Genomic DNA, 23,103 nt, shown 5'->3' with positions numbered 1-23,103 from the left:
AGATTCAGCCCAGAGGAAATAACAGTATTGTCTTGAGTTTTCCTCTTCATTTTCTACTTATCATCCCTGTGCTAACAGCTGTGTAGATCCAATCCAATCCAGCATTCTTGAATTTGGCAAAACTCCCATTAGTTTCAATAGTGTGGGGGCTTTTTTGGTTTGGTTTTTTTTGGGGTGGGGTTTTTTCAGGAGAATTTCAGTAGGTATGGACCTGAAGGAAAATCCCATGCCAAACATATAAAACACTGGAAGACTATGCACATTTCAGGAATGGGCTGACCAGGCTGACCTGCCTGTCCTTACCTCTTTTCTGTCAGTATAAGAGTAAAGAAGGGGAAAAAAAAAAATCTAGAGGAAATAGCAGCATGAAGTTTAATTAATGCCACTTCACGCCCAGGAGACTACGGTGAATCAGGAACTAAGGGCCCCAAAGAACACTAACACCACTGTTTAGATGTACATAGGCCATTCTGCACCTGCAGATGCACATCATCTTGAATTACCTGATGGAGTTTCAAAGGTACAACTACATATAGCTCATTCAGTCTCTGCTGCTTTTCCCACTGAAAGGTCTCCAGTTCCCTCTCTGCGGTGTCCAGACTGGTTTCCACTACTTTTGCCTGCAGAAAGACAAATTGTGGACAAACAAAAATCCTGTAGTACTCAAATACATAAGGCAGCAAGTTCCTATGTTAGAGTTCCTGATCCAAAGGGCAAGAAATATAGAAAAAAATGCTGTTTTTTTTTTTCTCCATACTATGATAGATGAGTTTCATAAGCAAACACGAGGCTCGTCTTACAAGCAAGATTCTATCCTGAATACCTCTGTACACATGTGCACTCATAAATGTCTCCTTAGTAGGAGGCTTAGAAGCCCTGCATGTATCAAGAGACAGCTGCTTTGTTTAGTGTGTAAAACACTTCTAGATCTACAGAGCCTGCAAGATATTTTTTATTGTGTTATGCCTGGAAATGCTTATTGATTCTGCATGAGAAAGAAACAATTCAGACTCAAATGTCAGACCCCAGGGTGAATATGTGGCAGCTGGCACTTAGGAAAGCCTTTAAAAACTAAACAAAAAACGTTGTAACTTAAGCATATTTGATGGAACATTTTTGAGACACAATAAAAGCAAGACTTGCATAATGTTATTTTGGCAGAACTCACTCTATCCCGGATAACCCTTCAAATTAAGATCTTTTTGACTTAATGTAAATCAAATGTCTTGATGAACACAGGAGCTCAAAAAAGCTAAAAGGAAAACTTGCAACAAGTGAGTTTATCCCGTGATTACTATGACAAAGAGCAAAAAGAAATAGATGGAAGAATAGCATTTTTATGCATTTATTTTAACCTGCATTTCTGTTAGGATAAGGATTCTTTAATCTCCCCATCCCCATACACATGCACAGAAGATGGGCCAGGCTACATCAGGTGTTGCATCTGAACCAGAGCATCCAGTTTCTGCTGCTGCATGATGGTTAGACAGTTGGGAAGGAACAGGACCAAAAACCTGGATCCAGCCCCATAGCAGCTAAGGTCGGATCACCTTGATTTACCCTTTTCAGGAGGACAGGTGACCCATGTTGAGCTGCGTCCTGCATCTGTGCTGCCACAGATATCTCTACCCAAACTGAGGCCTCTCAAAAGAATTCTGTTTTTAAATCTTAGCCAAAAATCACACACATTTTCACTGTAATGGAGCCAGCTGATGCTTGCTGAGAAGAAAACACCCCAATACCTTTTTGGTCAAGGCATTATATTTCTTTCTGAGGTTAGCAGCAACTTTCTTCTCCTCTGTTAAAGCTTTCTCAATGTCTAACCGCTTCTGCCGGAGCTGGATGGTGTTCTGGAAGAGTGCCTCATTACAGTCTGAGAAGGAAAGAGTCAAAGAATAACTTAGTTTCATTATGACTGTACTACAGTTACAGGCCTGAGCTAGTAGCTTCTCCTACTGTGCACATTGCCCAGTGTTCCCCATAGTAAGACCATGCTCTTGGTTCCCTAGAGCTTTCTCAAACATAAACCACATGGGCCATTCCTCCATGAGGCAGCAAATATCTTGGATGGATCTTTTTTCTTTACATTCAGTCAAGACAGTTTGTTTCCAGAAGTAAGACTAAATGCATCAAAGCCAGTATTAAAGCCAAGTGCTCAAAAGTTAGCTTTTGTAAATAATGCAATCCCGGTAATTAATACATGTTACAGTATAATCTTCAATTATGTGAACATGTAGTTGTTTATCCATAGCACCCTTCACTATAAATGATGAACTTGCTGTAGGGATCATTTATAGCTCTATTTGTAAACGAAGCTGTAGTTCACAGGACCTGTTTCATTTGTTTCATGGTAAGGAAGATGTGTGAATTTCTAATGCAGTGATTTCAGTCATATTAATCAAGTCAGCATCATCAACCTGAATCAGTGGGCTTAATAATAATTTAAAAAAAAAAAAAAAAAAAAAAGAGTCCAATAAAGGCAAAGCAAATTACACATAAAGAGACAAATATGAAGAGGCTAATGCAACATGTAATTTCCCCATTAAATTAGTAATTTGGACTTTCTCAATAAAAAGTAAAAATCCTCTTCATTTCTTCCCAACATTTCATTGACAAAGGACATGAATGCGGACTTAATCAAAAATTCAATTTGGGATAATTATGTTAAAATCCAATTTAAAAAAATATGATACAGTAATTTGTTGCTAAGTTCTAACTGAAAATAAAGCAGTGTTGTTACATGGTCATTGACATATCACTCAAAGATTTTTAAAAAAACCAACACCCTAAACTAGTTAAACTCATCCAAAAGAAAAGGGGGGGGGGGGTTGCTTGCCTTTGTTGAATGAATGAATGAAGAGGATTTTGCAAAGTAAAGCTCCTGACTTTTCAGATACCCATAAGAGAGCAGCCTAGCAACAGGTAATTTTTGCATAAATCCACAAGGTGGTAACAAAGAGCTTAATTTAACACCATGGTAGGGTCCCCACAGAACTTCCCTGACAGAGATTCAGCTAGGCCAGGCAGCAGGTTTCCAGAGAGCAGCTACAGCCTCACTCCAGCTCCACTCTTGAGAGCAGCCTTTTCTCTCCAGAAAACAGCTGTGAAATGGTGAATGGTTCTTTTCACAAATAATTAATTCTTAGTGCTTAGCTGAGTTTTATTTTTTCAAACTTTTTAATTAGGGTACCTTATACTACCAGCGGTTTCATTATCTTCACTGAGATTTCCTGGGGAGAAATGCTGCAATCAGAAGGGGTACACACATTCTGGCCATTAATGGCATTAATATGCAGTGAATAATGAAAAATTCTGTGTTTTCTTTTTAAACACACAATACTGCCCCTAAAGCTGAACAAGTAGTCAACCCAAGGAAATGATGGCTTACGTACTCTTTGGGCAAACAGAGTCATCAAAGACTTCATCTTCAGATCCAGAATATTCTTCATCAATCCCCAAGGTGGACTCTTCATCATTCTCCTCTTCATTCTCATCTTCTTCATCTGGAAGAAAAGGGCAGTATGCTGGCTTGCAGAACACCCCCAGACTCACTAGCTGTGCATTACGCCAATGTGCTGGTGAACACAATCCCAATAATCCATGAAGGATCACCCTGGTAATATGTGGATCCAGGCACCTTGTGCCTATTGCATTGATTTGATAATTTCGCAGAAAGAAAAAAAAAACAAAACCCAAACCCCAACAAAACAAAAAACTGAGGAAGAAAGATCACCTAGTAGTGCCAAATGCACAGACACAGACACATTTTTAGGACTTCCTTCAATAATGTTTCCTCTCTTTATATGTGCTAGGAATTTAAACCTTGTAGGTTTACCATTCTACTACAGACATTAATCAACCAAGCAAAACACACAGAGGCACAAAACTGTCACAAAAGCATCACTGTTGTCTGCACTTTCTGCTAATTGTGTCCCATTTGAAATCAAAAGCAAAGTCAGAGGGAGAGCACAAGTATTTTAGCTCAGTAAGACTGCCTAGCCTTAACAGTTTAAGACCGAGTCACTAAGATAAATGAAATCCTTTCACAATATGTTTAGTCCTGTGACTAATAGGTGACTGCAGATTAGGTCTATGATCTCTCATTAGTCAAGGGACAGATTAAAGGAGAATGTAATGAATGTGGCAGACTAATCACTTATCCATAGCTCCCATTGGTACAGCATAGAAAGTAGCTATTTAAAGCTTTGCCCCTTCTTCATACCAATTATCAGTCCTCAGTATTGACTTACAGGAAGTAAATTGGAGGAGCTGTCATCAGACCAAATGTAGTGATGTTAGAAACTGAATTACATTATCATTCAAAATGGCTGCCACAGAACATGGGTCGGTATATAAACAAGTCTGGGTAAGTCTGATCTATGGTTTTTTGACCCGAGTTCAGTGCTGTGTGTACCCAGGGCTCCAGCTAGACTGACAGACATTTACTTGACCACATGGAAGTATGTGTAACAAATCCATAAAATAAAAAGAACAGTATCTCCAACCTGCTTCTCTTCCAACTTCTTTTTTTTCCACGCACTTGATTTTCTTCTTCAGAACCTTGGTCAGAAAATGGGCAAACTCATTGTTTTCTCCAAGGGATTCTTGGAAGTTGGCATAAAGAGCTTTCTCACATTCCTGGAACTTTACAATCTCACACTTTCTGGCCTCCATCTGTGCAAGGTAGCTGTTCAATTTTGACTAAACAAACAAAAAACCTACTTCAGTTAAAAGGTACAACCCACACATGTGTGTATATAGGATATATCTATGAAGATCTGGAAATGCAAAACTTGAGTTTCTCTCTTTAAAACCTGTGCTCCAGTCCAGCAAAACCTAGAAGTATGTTCTTAAATTTAAGTATATGAATTGTCACCAATTCCACATCATTAAGCACCTATTAAAATACAGCTGTTAAGACTATGAAAAGATAAACTATTGGAAGTTAAAAGCAACCATTCTAGGCTGATGATCAAGAGTTTCTTGTTCTCCAAAATTTAGCACTAGACTCTGGATCAGTGCTAAAATGAAGCAAAGAGATGCCACCATTTACTTTATGGCTTGCTTTTGTTTCAAGCCATGCATTAGTGGTACTGTTAAATCCAGAGACACATAGCCTACTTACTTGCGTAGCCTCCTGCTCACTGATGAGGGTGTTAACACGCCCCTGGAGAAGGTTCTCATGTTTCTCAAGGTTCTTCAGGATAAGCAGCTCTTCATACCACGTGATGTAGCGCAGGTCAGCACTTTTCATCTGCACATCCAGCGTCAGTTTCTTGTGCCGGAGAAAGCGAAGTTCAGCATCAAAGTTGATCACCAGCGCATTGATCTGTAGCATACAGAGAGGCAAATGAGGAACAGGGACAGTATTAGGAGTGGAGCTAAACATGTAAAGCTATAGAAAGGAGCAGAAGGGGAAAATTCTCTCGGCCGAATCAACAACTTGCCCATGCTATTTACTATGAATTACTGAAGCGCTTTGAAAGACAAAGTTAACCCCAAATGTGTCTTCATTCTCAGCACAATAGTAAAAGAATCACCAAGGCTTCACAGGAATGTTTCACTGCATCCCACACCAACCCGGAAGTATTTTACTCTTCAGAGAATGTTTTACCGTAGCCTGAAGTAGTTTATGTAACAGTCCCAGATGTAGCAATAAATACATGTCTTCCGTCTTGACAGACTTCTTCCAGAATACCTGCCAGCTCTTCCCTTAGACATTTACAGTTAAATCAGTACTAGCAGCTGCCAACATTAACTTATACATATGTGATGGTCACAGCAACATTTGGTTATTCTCTCAAAACCTTCACACACATGAAAACAAGGGTGTCTGTGTTGGGGTAGACCAAAGAGTCAATGGCCAATAGAGTAAGTTAGAGAAAAGACGATAAGAAATGGAGCAAACAAGTGAACAAGTGGTACACCTCTGGCACGCTCCTCTCTGTACCCTCCTAAACTCTGACTTAGGGACATCCTGAGCTTGAAGTGGTATGTTTATGTTCAACAGCTTTGAATGGATTTTTCTTCCAGACTTTATCAAATTGTAGCTTCCCCCACATCCTAACACTTGAGTTCCAAAGCTTAGTTATTGTTGGATAGGAAAACTATTTCTATTTGCATGTTTCAAGCTTTCTACATGACCATTTCAATTTGATATGTCTCCTTCTTTCAAGGGGTGATTCCCACTGTGCTTTTCTATGCTATTCATAATTTTATCACCTCTGCTACAACCCTTTCAGTTGCTCCTTTTCCAGGTCAAAAGATGCTTTATCCATTTACATGTGCCTTTTAAAGAAGCTTTTCCATGACTAAGCATTTTGGTTACTCTTTTTTGTACCTTTTCTAATTCTACAAAATAATTTTTGAGACCAAAGGGTCAGGACTACAGTTATTTAAGAGCTGAGAACATCATGAATCTACAAAGTTGTAGTGATGCTCCTTTTTTTCCCTCTTTGTCACTTTTCAAGTAATTTCTAACATTTTGCTTGTCTTTTTTGGCCACTCAGCTCATGGTTTCATAGAACAATCAATAAGAAATCTAAGATCTGTTTTTCAAGTGGTAGTCAGCACACACATCACAGTTAGGGATTTATACCTATTTACACTGTAAATTCGCACCAGATAGCATTTTCCTGAACTTCAGAAAGGCAAGAGTAGCTGCAATCCTGAGACAGAAAGAAGCGGTTTTGGTTTTATTTCTGAGGCAGTGGGATTGTTCAATCTCAAAAAAACAACTTTTGATTTCCTACCTTTTTAATCAAGGTCTCCTGCAAGTATAGGTTTTTTATCTTCTCCCTCTTTAACATTTCCAGTTCCATTTCTGTTGGCTCTGCCTTCTCGATCTCAAAAACCTTTTGCTGCTCTGTGACCACAGATGATGCTATTTTCATCAGGTGCGCACCTGCAACCTGTGCCATAGGGTCAAACTCTTTAATGGAAGGAGCTCGAAGAAACCCACGCCTAAATGCACAAGATGAGGGAGATCCTTCCAATTGTTCCTGGAGCTTTGCCTTGGCCTCCTGCTCCTCTTTGAACTTCAGGAGGATGTCACTGTCATACTCAAATTTTTTTTCTGGAACTTCATCTGGGTGTAACTGAGGGATCAGGGGAAGAGGGAGACATTCTGATAAATCCAAGGCTGCCTGTATAGATTTCAATTCTTGCACTAAACACTTGATTTCATCAATAATAGAAACCTTGAGATCCCGCAAAGACATGATCTCTTTGTTCATATTGACTTTCCTATTATGGATCTGCAAAGGAAAAACAATTTTAGTAGGATTCCCTAGGAACACTTACATAGTATGTAGTCTTCCCCAACACAAGTAATGGTGAAGAGGCTTGTCATACTGACTTTCCTTCTTTCCATACTAGCTTTCTTTTCTGTACCATCTCCACACATTAGCATTTTTAAACAGCTGTCTTTCAGTCTGCGGTTTTAAAATCTTTGGAACCACCTTTCTTCCTCTCCTTCACAGCAAATAGCAAAGGTGTAAGAAGGGAAATAAGGATTATCCATTCTCTCAAGTTCCTGACTTGATTGTGAGTTTCTTGACATGAGATGTTGAAGCAGTGCAGAAAGGAGACACAGGCTGTGAAAATAAGCTGTGGGTTTTGCAGGATTAGATATCTGGGCTGTCTCTCATTAAATACAGAGAATATCTCAGCTTTGATATATGGCCCTCTTTTCAGGCATATAGTACAAATAACACACTAACAAAAAGAAAATTAGGTCTCTTTTAGTATTTTGTAAAGCAAGCAAGACAAAAGAAAAATACCTGAGAGGACCTTTACTGTACACACTACCAAATGCACAGCTATACAGAAATCTAGACTTCTTTGACGTAGTCATTGAAACAAAGCTGTTATCTCATATAACCTCAAAGATACTGAAGCAGTCCTCCACAAATGTAGGTTCTGGAAGGCAGATGAGATTCTTGTCTTTTCTATGTGATAGTGAAGCTGAAATCACAACTACTGCAGGTGGTTAGAAGTGGAAAAAAGTTCTGATTTTTTAAAGTATAGTAGATAGTGAGATTAAAAGTAAGAAAGTAACATTTTGTCAGATGCTTTTGGATTTCATAAAAGCCACTAGATGTCCAAAACAAATTCTCTCCAGGCCTTCCAGTAAACCAGAGTCCTGAAGTCAACTCAGAAGACTTTGGCATCAGCTGAATATTTTTTCTCCAACTCAAGATGAAGATCCACTAATCTGAAAAGTGATACTTACATCAGATGTAAGAAGTGGGAATTAAACAGCCAAATGCAGCAAAACATATTTGTAACAACTTGTTTGCATCTTGCTTGGCCTGTAGGCAGACCTCAGTAATAATTGTATATTCAGAATTCAGTAATAATAATTCTGTTCAACATCATTAATTATCTGGATGATGGGGGAAAGTGTACACTCAGCAAGTGTGCTGATAATGCAAAACAGGGAGGAGTGGCTGATACACTGGAGGGTTGTGCTGCTCTCCAGAGGGGCAGGCTGGAGATATGGGCTGACAGCAACCTGATGAAGTTCAACAAGTGGAAGCACAAAGTCCTGCATCTGGGGAGGAACAACCCCATGCACCAGTTCATGCTGGGGGCTGACCAGGTGGAACGCAGTTTTGCAGAAAAGCACCTGGGGATCTCGGTGGACACCAAGTGGACCATGAGCCAGCAATGTGCCCTTGTAGCAAAGAGGGCTAACATTATCCTGGGCTGCATTACGGAACATTGCCACAAATCAAGGGAGGTGATCCCTCCTCAGCACTGGCGAGGTCACACCTGGAGTGCTGTGTCCAGTTCTGGGCTCCCCAGTACAAGAGAGAGATGGCGCTACTGGAGACAGTCCAGTGAAGGGCCACTAAGATGATTAGGGGACTGGAGCATCTCTCATATGAGGAAAAGCTGAGAGAGCTGGGATTGTTCAGCCTGGAAAAGAGAAGGCTCGGGGAGGGTGCAGATCTCATCAATGTATATAAATAACTAAAGGGAGGGCGCAAAGAGGATGGAGCCAGGCTCTTTTCAGTGGTGCTCAGTGACTGCCAAGAGGAGATGGGCACAAACTGAAGCACAGGAGGTTCGCTCTAAACATCAGGAAACACTTTTTCACTGTGAGGGTGACTGAGCACTGGCACAGATTGCCCAGTGAGGTTGTGGAGTCTCCATCTTTGGAGATATTCAGAAGCCATCTGGGCATGGTCCTGAGCAACCAGCTCTAGATAGCCCTGCTTGAGCAGAGGGTTTGGACTAGATTACCATCAGAAGTGTCTTCCAACTTCAATCATTCTGTGATAAGGAGACACTGTATTAATTGAAATAATAATCAAATGTGACCTAACATTAATATATTTGGTGGAAATTTCTCTGATCTTTATAAAAGAAAACAACCCTATACACCAGCCACCTGAAATAAACGGAATCCTTCATCCATATAAACCTGGAATTTACAAAAAGAACTGTTCCCTTTGTTTGTATTGGCTTGTCCTACTGAGTTAGGTTAATCACTGGGTATCTGGTAACATCAGCACCACAATGAAGTACTGGAGCCCAAGCATGAGATTAAAATGATCCAACAAAACCCCTGAGACTGTAGCATTGCTTCTGTAATGCTTAGACCTCGCTATCAAAGTGACCCAGCCTAGAGGGTGCCTGAGATCAGGCAACCTGTTCATGAGGGTAAGACTGGAGAAGATTCAGGGCCGCTGAGAGTATAACTTACACTTTGCCAGACAAAGATAAACCATGCGTGAAGAGGCTCCTCTGTCAGTAAGCAGGACAAGAAATAAGCCTTCTGACCAAAAAGCAACTAGACTGTTCCAAGTTCAATAGATATATTTTTTCATTGTTCTTTTAGCTAAAGAATTTTGTCGTCCTTTTGCACTCCAGCCAAATAAAATGAAAAACAGTTCCTATGAGAAGAAGGATGGGGGGGAAAAAGCCACAAGGAAAGCAACAACGTTTGAGCTTCTTGTGTGTTTGCAGTTAAAAGACGTGTGGTAGCTGTAGGAGTCCTATCCTCAAAGGTGGCTTCAAAAGACCTGGTTTCTCAGGAAGATTCCAATGCTTAGTACCCAGAAGCAGTGACTGTGAAAGTGCAAATATGGAAAGGCCACACTAGAAACACCTGTCCTTGCTCACATCCCTGTTTTTGTAAAGGTATTTTATGGAAGAGGTTATTTAGCTCAGTGTTTTAAGGAAAGCATACCAGTTACTCCACGATAAGACTTTTTGAAGAATTCAAAGACAGATGTTCCTGCTGAAGTACTAGAAAAGGTAAATTCTCTTTCTCATTTAAAAAGAGCCAGCTCAGAGTTATCCTGGATTGATTCAGGTTTGAGTTTGGTGAAGCACTAACAGTTCACAAAAGAAAGGCTGATTTGTAACTAAAGCTGACTCAACACAGTTTGCCCTTCAAGGCTTCTTCCCACATTCACTTTGATTTCCTTTCAAAAAATTTCTTCAGTGACTAATACGCTATCCTTCCTCCCCCAAAAAGGGGGAAATATACACATCAATGAATCAGTTTACATACCAACACTTCCAGGGACATAAGCTGCGTCACCTTCTTCTCAGTGTTCATACGCTTGTGTTCAGGGACTCTGTAGTTAGTGTCAGTCTTCAGTTTATAACATCCCATATTTTCCTGTGCTTCTCTGATGTCCTCAACATCCTTGGGATTCTCATAGTCATCACTAGGTTTGCTCTTGTATCTGGTAGGTACAAAACAAAGCTGAACTTTAAGACAGAAAGCATACAGATGAACAAACAGGGTCATTTCATACCTTCTGATTTCTGCAGCAAGGCTTGCAGGTGAGCTAGGGATCAAGAATCACACACCTCTTTGGGAAACTAGTGGCTACTTTGAGAAGAATATCCTTGCACATTTGAATGAAAACCTCAGATTATTTTTTTTTCCCCAAAAAACTCTTATAACATAGCTCTGCCATGGGACAGGCTAAACCTCTACACTTGGACTGAGTTCTGGGTTTAGCAAGTACATGCCGCTCTCAGTCTCAGGGAGCCATGTGTCAATACTCCACCAGCCTGCAGCACAGAATACTTGGTCCTACTATATATTGGTAAACAATTAATAACCTTAAAAAGCCTTGTACTCCAACTCTACATTGGTCCCATTCCCTGTCATTCATCTCCTAATTAAGAACTTCTGTACTTCCATGAGCATTCAAAGATATCTTGCCCCACTTTCTTGCCTCTCAAGATAAAGACCAGCATAGAGTGTGAAGGCGTACCACAAACACTCACATAATGTTAGCATGTTAGCCACGATGTTAGCATAACTGACCTAACCCAGCTGTTACAGCATCTGCTCTATGTGGTGCTGGTAGGGTTAACTGAGAGTTGACTGTAATGGTCTATGTGTCCCTCAGTCATGATTGATTTAGACAGCTTTTTACTCCCTATCTGAAGATGTAGCTACCTAGCTGAATTCAAATTTTTTAATATTTTAGAAGAACCATAGAAACTAACTGAAAGATTTTAATGCTCTCTTGAGACTCAGAGATACATGAAGACTCATCTATTTTAATTATAATCATTAGGAATATAAAAAATTAGGCAGAGAGATTATAGTGCTATATGACAGCTAAATAGCATTACTTGACCTCAGACAAATAAGCACAACTAAAAGGGCACAGAGTCCAATTCAAGACTCACAATTCATCCCACTCTGCCTTCCTCTTCATGATCTTAGCTTCCACCTTGTCAGATTTCTCAACAATTCTTCTGATTTGCTCACGTTTGCTTTCTATATAACGTGTCATTGGCTTTCGGACCTCCGATGTCTTCGGCTTTTCAGCCTCATCCTCGAAAATTCTAGCATCTGGACAAAAAATAACCATGTGAATATGTAAATACCATGCAGCACAGTGCAGTCCCAACTACTGGAAACCCCCTGGGACAGCTCCTGTAGAGCTGGTGTCAACCAGTATAGTTCCACTGCAGTGGATGTTCTGAATGTATTCAGGTTCTTTGACTTGACTCTTAGTCACATTCTACCCATGAGGTTGACAGATAATTGCTGACATTGACCTAAACATGGAAAACTATGTATGTGTGTTACTATGTACACAGGTACTAGAAAAACCATACCACAGTTATATGTCTTCACCTGTACATAAAGAAATTATAAATTTCTTTAAAGAAATTTATAATTTCTTTATAAATTATAGCTTGGACTCAGGAAAACAAACTGAGATTAAAGACAGAAACCATATTACTGGTAAGATTTAAACGGTCATCATTAGCCCTATGCATACGCCTTGTCTCTCTGACGATCTCCCTTTCTTCTGCTTGTTTCCACGCCTGTTTAAGTACTGTCCTCTTCCATGATGGATGTTCCTTATCTTCGTAGTATTTTGCAGGCATTGCTAGAAGTCTGTAGGTCGAAATCTGATGATTGCTTTGAATAGCATGAACAACAACAGTGTCAAATTCCAGTGAGTCCCGAAACCTGAAAAGCCGAATTAGACAAAACTGTCTGATGTCAGTAGGCACAACCTACCATTTTTCCTTGACCAAAAGGACATGAATAATGTAGTTTACTTATTACACATACAATCATTAGATGTAAATTCAGAAGTCAGTAAGTAATAGCATGATGACATCTGACACTAGCTATTGACTTTCATCCAATCTAGGAATGGAGGTGCTCAAGAACAAACGTATTAACACCTCTCCCGATATTGAAACTTACACCAGGTTCTTCATGAGAATATATTTCACCTTCCATTAAGGACTGATTAAAAACATACGCACTCAAGTCTTTTTCCCAGTCACAGACTCCGTGTGCCTAAGGTGTTTTTGTTATTGTATATTATTTCTATTGTGTATTTATTTTTAGGAATTAATCTTTTGCTATATACTTAGCTTTAAGAAAACCAATGCAAAAAGCACCTCGCACTTAAACTTCTGTTTTTGAGAAAGTTCATTACATAACTGTAAACTGTATAGGGAGAACATTGTGTTAGCAATGATACTAAAATATCTGACAGACATGCAACATGCCTGAAAAACAGGGGTTCATTTCAAAGGTTGTTCTTCAAAGTTCCAGTAAAGGTTCTTGGTTCTTACTGAACTTACTGGCAAAAATGCAGGCAAACTCAGCCTCAACCCACCACCCCACCCCCCCATTTTCTTCATACAGAATTGAATCAGCATGAAACTACTTCCTCGATTTGCATATCTGAATTTTTACCAAAGATTCAAAACAAGTAAGTACACCCAAATATCAATACATACTCTTGTGCATGTTCCAAGTAAAATAAGAACAGAATCATAACAGAACAGAAGAAATATTGATTATATGAGGGGAAAAAAAAAATTCACATTCATTTTCCTTGTGGCAGATACAACTTCATAAATGGTAAGCCCCATGCAAGGTCAGAGGGAGAAGTAGAAGAAAAGTGGTACTTACTGATTTTGTAGTTTCTGCAGTCCAATCAAGTGTTTCTCATGCTCCCAAGCCAGCTCTTTTTGCACTGACTGGATTCTCTGTGCTGTCTGCCTATCCAGCTCCTCAAAGATCCTATGGTCCATCTCATACTGCTGCAGAAAGACAGAAAACACATCATCATATTATCTTCGCTACTAGGTTTTGGTAATAAATAGAATCATAGAATAGAATCATAGAATCATTAAGATTGGAAAAGACCTCTAGGATCATCTAGTCCAACTGTCAACCCAACACCTCCATGCCTACTAAACCATGTCCCAGAGTGCCATGTCTACATGTTTTTTGAACTCCTCCAGGGATGGTGACTCCACCACCCCTCTGGGCAGCCTGTTCCAATGCTTGACCACCCTTTCAGTAAAGAAATTGTTCCTAATATCCGATCTAAACCTCTCCTGACATGACTTGAGGCCATTTCCTCTCATCCTATTGCTAGTTACTTGGGAGAAGAGACTGACACCCACCAAAATATTTTTGCCCACGTGCCAGAGTTCCATGCACATCAACACAATCCTTTATTTCAGGAGCTATTCAGATCTCCATAGCAAACTACATTTTTCCCACGTGCTTCTTAAATGGCATAAATCATCAGCTGTGATTCAGAAGTCCCAGAAAATTATACATTCATAGAACTACCTTAATCCAAAGGGTTGGACATCTTTGGCCCCAACACATCAGGTAGCAACGTTTCAGAAGAAGGTGCCTCTAAAGGTAAATGACCCTTATAAAAACCAGAGGTACCTCTCTGTGCAACTGCATGTGCTTGGGCAACTCCTGATTCTTTTGAAGAAGAAAAAGAAACTCATGCCTCAGTGCAATTAACTCCTCTCTTTTCTTGGTTTTTTTTTCTTCAGCTTCCTTCATTATCCGTTCATACTCCTTTTTCTGCTTGACTTCCTCAATGCTGAAAATACATGAAAAAGGAAATGGTGTTATCTCAATGGAAGAGAGGAAAGATTACAGGTTATGTAATCTTTTAGATTTCCTTGACAGCCTTTAACTCCCAGTGAACTCAACGGCTCTGAAGGTAACTTAGAAAAGAATCATCTTCCTGTATATTTGTACAGTCCTAACATCATGGGGCTTTGACCTTGACCTTGTATTGTCTCTGTAGTCTGAAGTTAATTAAGTCTCAAAGTACCGTATTTGAATTACTACCACAGAAAAGTAGATGAAATGGAGGGAAAGGCTGAAAAAAACTTTGTGTGTAACAAGGAAATGACCCAAATTTGGGGTGATCAACTTCTGCCTCCTCTTAGGAGGCAAAAAGAAATACATGGTCTGAAGAAAGAGCTACTAACACTTGAAAATCTCTTTCATCATTATCAGAGCCTCTCTTACTTGTAGGCATTGGGATCCTCAATGTCTTCAGTAGCCTTCTCCTTCTCAAGACCACTCTGGAATAAAAATGTTGTCTTGCCTTTAAACAAGCAATAATAGTTTCAACAGACAATAAAGCTTTTACAAACAGTAAGACAGAGCTCTCACTGCCTCTCACAAAACCAAAAGAAACCTTCATGATCAATATTGTTATACAGGCCTTAAATATCAGGTTTTAACATTTCAAGAACAAAAAGCAATTAAGTTGGTTTACATGTAAAAGATCTAATGAAGCATAGTTCTTAGGGACAGAGAACACAACTCCTATATCCTCCTCATCAACATTAACCATTACATCATTGCTTGTCCTAACTTCACTCTGTCCCATAACATCTTCGGTTCTCTGTCCCCCAAACCCAATTCTCATCTCCCCTCACTGCCAGATTGACAAGAGACAACATATCCTGGGCTAATTCCAAGTTACATGTGTAATTCATCTGGTTTGCTTCTGCTAACTGCATAATGGGTTCACAATTATTAGCTGTGAAGAATGACAGATGGATGGACACTGCAGTCGCACAAACCTCATTTCCCTAGGCAATCATGCTCTAAAAAAAGAGGAGGGCCTACCACCCTACAGTGAATACAGTCATACTAAATTGATCTGTAATTTAACTCAATTAGTTTCAGAGAATTTGTATTTGATTCTCTAAGAATCTCATTAAGTTTAATGAAGATGGAATTTTTAAAATCTTCCACATGACTTAAAACTAGAATAGATACTTAATGAAGATATACTTTAATAGGGAAAAACTCTATTAGGATGGTCATTAAGCAATGTTGCTAGCCTGAACAATAGAAATTGACCATAAAGATCTTTATATAGAGCTACTTACATACTCAAAATGATAAAACTGTATATATGCTTTATAATTGTCTATTAATCACTACTTGTAATACTGGAGCTAGCTAGGCTCTGATTTCACAGGTTCCAATCATTCACTTAGTTTAAGAAAATAATTTTTAGTCTATTCTTAGTGCTATATATTCTTGTGATACTGGTAAAGAATTCCAACTAGTCATCAACAATTTAACTAAACGACCAAAATCACAATTTCCTCTCTGCCTCCCTTATCAAGCATCTTTCAAAATGTAGTTACCAACTAATATTAAAAATATTTAAAAGTTGAATTTGTTTTATGTTGACACTTTCAAGATTTTTAAACTGTACTGAATGTACATCTACTCGAAAAGTCATTGTGCGTGATAGCACTTCTTTACTCAACAGGTCTCACTGCTTCTTTCAAGTTATACTTGTTTAATTCAGGTACTCAAGAGATTTTTAAAAAATTCAATAAAGTCTGAACATTTTCAGTGGGGGAGTTGACACCTCTCTCTTCTTGTGTATTATCAGTAGAACTGTTACTGAGTTCCAGTGTCATCTGTTCAAACATGATAAAGGTGATGACCTCTACAGTGATTACAGGACACCTGTAAAATGGTAACTGCTAATGCTGTCCAAGAGTGAAAGAGCAACAGGATCAGCATCATGCTGTGCTATTTTGCAAATCTAAAAAATCCAACTTGTGAATTGTACATGAATGGTACTAGATGCACTGAGAAACTATACATTGGGCATTCTCCAACATTATTTCTAGAATCCCCATCCAGAGCAGAATCATACTTTACCAGAATTAAATCCAAGACAAGTATTAAGTATGACAAATCCCTGTGGTTCTTTCATTCTAGGAATGTGCATGATTACACCTTTGAGTGGGAAAAGACCAGTGGGATATTACACACGAACAACACATACTATGCTTATTTGGAGAAAAACACAAAACATTGAGTAGGAACAATGCAGTCATAGTGCCTGCTTATTAGGGAATGTTTTGCAAGAACTCTTCTTCCAAATTGTTTGCGAAACCTCAGCTTTTGCTTTGAAAGTTCTATGATGCCAAATAATTGAACTGCATTTTGCCCATCTGCAGTAGTTTCATAGTAAATAGGCCTAATTCAGTGAAAGAGGGTAGCGACTTACCCTAGGAGAGGGGATTTTGGCTTTTAGCTCTTTGTGAACATCCTCTGGAGACAAGATGTTGAAAGTAAAAATGTTTCCATCTCCACCACAGGTAATCAGAAATCTATCATCATAACTAGAACAGATACCCTGGATCTGGCCATAATCATTGTCATGTACATTGAAGGACCAGTATTCCTTCAGGGTATTCACTGAGAGGTCTTTATCCTGGAGAGGATAAACACGCAGGGCGCCATTCTGCATCCCACAGAACATCAGTAGTCTGCTGGTACTGTCAAATAAGCAACGAGAAGCAGTAGTAGCAGGCAACTTGTAATAAGTAAGGCCACAGCTCAAAACATGATACTTGAAAAGAGCTAATCTAGCTTAATAAATGTAGCTTTCCGAAGTTTGTAAGCTGGGAGCAAAGTATTTGGACCATTTAAAGTATGTGTGATGCTACTACAAACTTTTTTCCAGCTAACTGGCTGCTCAGGGATGTTCCAGCACTTGCTGGGTATCATGGAACTGGTCTCAGCCTTGAGTTGGGCAGGGTAGCAGACACCAAGTTCAGAGCTAGAAAAACAGTTTTCCTTCCCTGTTCTTCATCTAGTACCAATGGTGGTGAATGCAGCCAGCCGTAGATTAAAGCCTGAACTAAATCTGCCTCCTTAGATGCAGAACATGCCTAGCCTTACAGGGAACCTAATATTGGGAGTCTGAAAATAGTTCACCCTTTTCATTCATACAGTTCACAGAATGTTCCGAGAAGCCTGTATTCTTTGCACAAGAGGGATGGACTGATCCCACCATGTTCTCCTCAAGGGCTAACTGTGTCCTCTCTTTGCTAACTATAAAAAAAGAACTACTGTTCTGGTGATCACAATTTGCAGACACTTCTAATGGTTCTCTTGGAGTTCTACAATCTAGGATGTTTGAGTCCTAATCTGCACTTAATTAGAAATCAGACGTTTTCATCTTTGAAGGGCTTTTTAAATTATTCTGTCAGATACAGTGCCCAACTGTGCCCATTAGGAATTTTAAGTGAAACTCAGTGCCAGGAAAATCAGAGAAAGTTCCTGCATACTAGAGTTGAGCCACAATTAAAAAGGGACAAAGCAGTCCCTCCTCCCTTCCAAGTTCAATTTCATCAAGCTTTATCACAAAGCTGTCTGTTACACTACAATGTTTACCAGAAGGAGATTTGGTAGATGGGATTGTTGTCGGTGTCCTCAACAGGAATAACTTCAAAGGGTTCATCTTTCCTGTTTTCAGGGTCGTCTTGGTGATCATTTGAGAATTCACAATGATAGAGGAACCCTGAGTCATACCCACCCTGAAGAAGAGAATGACCATAAAGAAATGGTGACAAAAGAACAGCTGACCAGGTAAATGTAATTTTCAGAATAACTCTTCCTTTCTTAAGGATCTACGATAGGTTAGAAAATGTTACTTCCAAACATCTAGAGATCCTATTTACCCACAGAGAAAAATCTATCATGATCACTGGTATTACAAGCCATCCTACCAATATGTTAAGATTCTACCTTCTGCTTGTGAGGGAACAGCTTAGTCTTTGTGCCCATTCAGGCATCACCAAGAAGCATACCTATGGGAAATTTACTGAATAATCTGGAGTGACACTACTGGTTTACTTCACAAAGACCACTGAAACTATCAAGTATGAAGGGAGTTCCATGTCCTAGAGACAGCAGGTTTCAGATAATCAGTTTTCTAAGGCACCCAGATGTGAAGGGAAGGTTGCCACATCTTGCAGTCCCATTGACCTGAAATAAAAATTGATTTACCAAGGAAAGCCAAAATTTTCCTGGTGCTGAATAAAACCCACAGAGGATGGGACTGGGCTCCTCTGGTATGTAGAGAGGTGGCAATGGCTCTTCTTCGGGTTCCTCTTCAGGTTCTTCTTCTATCTCCTTTCCCATCTCCCGTTGGTGCTTTATCCATTCAAGCTTTGCTTTCTCTTTCTCCTGCTTTTTTTTCTCTCTGAGTGCAATCTCCTCTTCCAACTATTACAACAAGCAGAGAAACACAGAGACATGAAACCAAGGCACTCCATGCATTACTGACTGAAGGAGTCCTATAAATTAAATCCAAGGTGGTCCTAGCATTATATATGCAGAATATCTAGAGAAATCTCTTTTCTATCAACTAAGCAGAGATCAACCAGACTTCATGGGAGTCTCCAGTGGAATGCCCCCATTTCCCTCCTCCAAAGTATTTTAACTCATGGTCCTTTGAAACAGAAACCATTCTGCATGAGAATCAGATTTCAGCATTTCCTCAGAGGTTATTCCCAATATGAACTACTATTAGCATACCACTTCTGCAGAACTCCTATTAGCATACCACTTCTGCAGAACTCCTAAGCTCTGTCCTCTGCCTGCCCAGGAGAAAGAAAAGCACTGGAAAGCTGAACTCAAATTCCCAAGTTCTAGCGCATCATTGATGTAGAGTAAAAGAGAGAAGCTGTAATGGACTTTACTTCTTCTGAACAATGAAGGGAAGATATTTGCAAATTTATAAAACCTTTAAACCCCCCTTTCTATTCAAGCCTACTTTAGCATAAACAAATATCAAACATTCTCTAAAACAGGATCTTCCTAAGAAGATATTAGATAGCAAATCTTAGAGAAAGGCCTGGAAAGGATCTCAAAAGAGCATTCTTTTGCCCAAAAGCAGAATCAGCTAAACCTTAAATATTATTGGCTGATGTTTGTCTGACCTACCCTTTAAAAATCTTCTGCTATGGGGACTCTACAGCCTATGCAAACTATTTCAGTGCCTCACCACCCTTACTGTTAGAAATCTTTCCTTACACCTTATCTAAAACATCCTCGTTTATTAATTATTGATCTTTTCCCAGAGGAAAAGGAGAACAATTAATATCCTTTCTCTCCGTAGAAACCTTTTCTATTTTTAAAGATTTATAGTTTCTCCCAACAATATTCTTTTCTTTTGACTAAAAAAAAAAACCAAACACAAAAACTCTATACACATTCTTTCAATCTTTCCTTACATATGTATACTAGTTTTGTGATCATTCTTGTGGTTCTTTCTGTGAGAAAACCACCAAGAAATCTTTCTCCTTAATGCTGACTTCCTCCTAGTTATAACAAGAAATGAGGCTTTGCCTGACATTCAGTAATGCACCACTCAGAAACAGTTAACAGAGAAAGCAGAGAAATCACAGGTTAAGAATAGAACCACAGAGGCTTTTGGATTGTGGTGGATTGAACATGGGACTGACAGCCTGCTCACTGGAGCTCTGCTCCTGAGCCTAACACCAGCTTGTTTTTTAATTTCACAAAATTAACTATGGCTGAGAGCTGGCATAACTCTTTTCCTTTGGCCCTGCACATATTCTAAAATGCTAGTTCCCATTCAGAAATAAAAACCACCCCTTTAAAGTTATTACAACATTAAACAAAAATCAGAAGTATATAACTGCTGGGGAAAAAAAAAAAAGTTTCATGTTTACCTCAAAGTGACCACACGGGTGTTTTATGACTGTTCAAAGGAATTTCCTACAGCACTAACATCAACCACAAGAAAAATACTTTTTCTGAAAATTACCAAGATGAAAATATTTTGAGAACTAATGAACTATACTACCTTTCCCTTTCACTGATGCTATCTTCTAATTCTAATCAAAATGCACATCATGCTTTCAGTGTGATGTATGTTCTATTTGAATAAACAAACAGCAGCTTGTAATTTCAAATGTTGAAACTCAGCCACAAATGGACTCTACCTGGCTTGCCCCTTCAAGAAGCAGAGCAAAAATCCTATGATGCAATACAGGCACTAGAAACCTTTTTGGGTTGTTTTGTCCTCTGGCACATGAAGAACATGAAATTCCTCCCCAGGAGAGTTCTTTACCTTGATTCGTGATTTAATACTGTAAAAATGAAAGTACTGTGTTGGCAGGTTTTTTATTTGATAGGTCGACACTGTATCCTGTTCCTCAGGGACAGGGGCAGGAACCTGGAGAGCAAAGCCATTCTCACAAAGGATGAGCAGCATGCTCTTCACCTGTACAAAACCACAAAAAATACAAGTATAGGGCAGATGTATACATGGAATTGAGAGAAATGGGAGAAAGTTAGTCAGAAGGTGCACAGGCACAAAGCCAAGCTCCAGCCAGGAGGCATTAACCCTAACTGTGCTCTTATTCAAATGGACACTTTTAAATGGACATCAGAAATCAGTGAGCTTCTTTTATACTACATATCCTAGGCAAAGCTAAGGAATTGAAGAAGTCCTCGCCATATACAAAACAGATATCATTCTGACACTGTCTAGTTTGGAAGCAGCATCATGATATTTTGGGATTTTGGTTAAATTAAAGGATGGATCTGACCCAAAAGTTAGGAGCTGAGGTTTTGGTTTGATAATTGTTTGAAAGTCCATATGTTTCTATACTAATAAATCCCTTATATCTTCAAGACTGGGCTCAGAATCTTGCCAAATGCTATTTAGCTTTGAGTTTGTTTCTTCTTTGCTGGTACCTGCCAGGTCCTTTAAAATGCAAAGTTAGGAGGAATAGGTGAGGTGAGGGTAATAATTATTTAGTGTTTTGAGATTTTAAAAGGCAAGTCTGTATTTAGTTTCAATTACCATAAGCTGTCTGGAGACTAGAGAGAGGCTTATTTTATCTGACCCATCACTAAAAATGTGCAAAGAGGGCATATTAGAGTTGCTATGGAAATCTTAACTAGAAATTATATGGTTCTTGTGTCCATAAAATCTCAGCCTTACAAATACGTTCATTAGATATATAATACTTAATCCCTGAGGTGTTTTTTTTTAAGAGAAAAAAGGTAGCATAACACTCAGATGCTTGTACTGTTTAGTAAGTGTTCACATCTAGCAGTGGAGACCTGATACTGGTAGACAAAATTACTCAGAGGGAATCTAACCTATCAAAGACATGATGGGTGCTTTTTTAGTAAGTATGAGTACCTTGTTGTCAAGGAAAGGACTCAAAATGCAACTGTTAGATCAAGATCTGTCATTTCTGCAGCAAGACAGAGTTAATACCAGCAAGCGTTCTTTTGCCCACACAGTTTTTATCAGTTCCTATGAACAAGCAATAATAGCTACACTTTGCCACTGTGCACCAGTATAATGCATCTTGCTGGCCACTTTGTCAGTGTCTAAATATAATGAACAATCTCCCCTCTAAATAAGAATACTGGACCAACCAAAATTTCAGAAGTTACTCTAACCTTATAAAACTTTTAAAATACTAGCAAGAATCTATTTGAATATGTCACTGACACACTTCAAACACAGAGTGTGAATTCTAAGAAGCACCCAAAAGCTTTCTTAATGTGGTCCAAAAGCTTCGCAAAAGCCTGTTTTAATACAGGCAAGAGGCACAGGCAATAATGCTCAAATAACTCTTTTATCAAAGGAGACTAAGACTTTCCAAAAGCTAAGGCAGAGGCTTGTTTCTTCAAGGCAGGAACTCAAAAAGCTGAGCAAAATGTTGTGGTTTGCATATGTTTCTGCTCTTTGTTATCCAAAGTCCAAAATACGTCCAAAGTGACTGAACAGCTACACAGAACCTCTCTGTCATTCTGAAGCAGCACGAAGAGCAAAGTAACAAAACATCTTTTGCCTTGCCTATAGAGAACATGGCTAGGGTCATGGATCTTCATCTGTTTTCATTGGAAGTTCTTTTCAGGAAGGAAAGAAAACAAACATGCATTACTTACATGAGAAGGTGGAGACCACTGTAATGCCTGCACAGGCCCAGGGACGCAGATGAACCCAATTGGCTTGTATTCATCTTCAACAGCAAAAAAGAAAACAGTTTTGTCTTTACTCTGGGGGGGGAAAAAAAAAAAGATGACTGAATCAAAGCTGACCAAAAATTCAAAAGACTGTAAGTACTTTATGACATAAACATGTACTTCAAATGTTTTGTGGCTCAACAGGGGGACTTACAAGTGCCTTGGAACTTAGAATTGGACTTCCATGATAATTACAGGGAGGAAATAAAAATCCTCCCCACCTTGCTCCAGGACCCTCAGTGCACCTATAGCCCTTAATTGCCCTGATGGGCCTCACCTGGCATCCCCAGCCACGTGCTTTCTGCCCATTGCCCCAGGAGCTCTTTTAAAGCTCAGGCTCAGGCTTGGTTTTTCACATCAGGCAGCGTAGGCTGATTTCCCCGGATAACAATAAAATCCAGAACTGGTGCACAACATGATGTATGGCAGCTTAAATCTTGCATTAAGCGAAATGCATGCCAATTCAGCTCAAGGAACACGTA

General features: G+C 39.3%; 1 protein-coding gene across 1 annotated transcript in view; it reads right to left on the bottom strand.

Moving 5' to 3' along the window:
• CFAP44 (cilia and flagella associated protein 44) overlaps positions 1-23,103 on the bottom strand; it is a 47,601-nt gene that overhangs the window by 3,381 nt on the left and 21,117 nt on the right. Inside the window, exons 15-31 of the mRNA XM_075491811.1 lie at positions 22,544-22,654; positions 20,703-20,855; positions 18,611-18,829; positions 17,996-18,138; positions 16,824-17,094; positions 14,804-14,859; positions 14,204-14,366; positions 13,427-13,557; positions 12,270-12,463; positions 11,668-11,833; positions 10,526-10,703; positions 6,753-7,256; positions 5,126-5,329; positions 4,506-4,701; positions 3,393-3,503; positions 1,743-1,873; positions 504-620 (exon numbers count right to left, since the gene is read on the bottom strand). Of these exons, the coding sequence (XP_075347926.1) occupies positions 504-620; positions 1,743-1,873; positions 3,393-3,503; positions 4,506-4,701; positions 5,126-5,329; positions 6,753-7,256; positions 10,526-10,703; positions 11,668-11,833; positions 12,270-12,463; positions 13,427-13,557; positions 14,204-14,366; positions 14,804-14,859; positions 16,824-17,094; positions 17,996-18,138; positions 18,611-18,829; positions 20,703-20,855; positions 22,544-22,654 (3,048 nt within the window). The remainder of the gene's footprint in view (positions 1-503; positions 621-1,742; positions 1,874-3,392; positions 3,504-4,505; positions 4,702-5,125; positions 5,330-6,752; positions 7,257-10,525; positions 10,704-11,667; positions 11,834-12,269; positions 12,464-13,426; positions 13,558-14,203; positions 14,367-14,803; positions 14,860-16,823; positions 17,095-17,995; positions 18,139-18,610; positions 18,830-20,702; positions 20,856-22,543; positions 22,655-23,103) is intronic.

The sequence above is a fragment of the Mycteria americana genome, chromosome 1, assembly GCF_035582795.1.
Source record: "Mycteria americana isolate JAX WOST 10 ecotype Jacksonville Zoo and Gardens chromosome 1, USCA_MyAme_1.0, whole genome shotgun sequence".
In the NCBI taxonomy this organism is placed as follows: Eukaryota; Metazoa; Chordata; class Aves; order Ciconiiformes; family Ciconiidae; genus Mycteria; species Mycteria americana.
The sequence above is the reverse complement of the archived record's forward strand: the minus strand, read 5'-3'. Positions and strand labels throughout refer to the sequence as shown.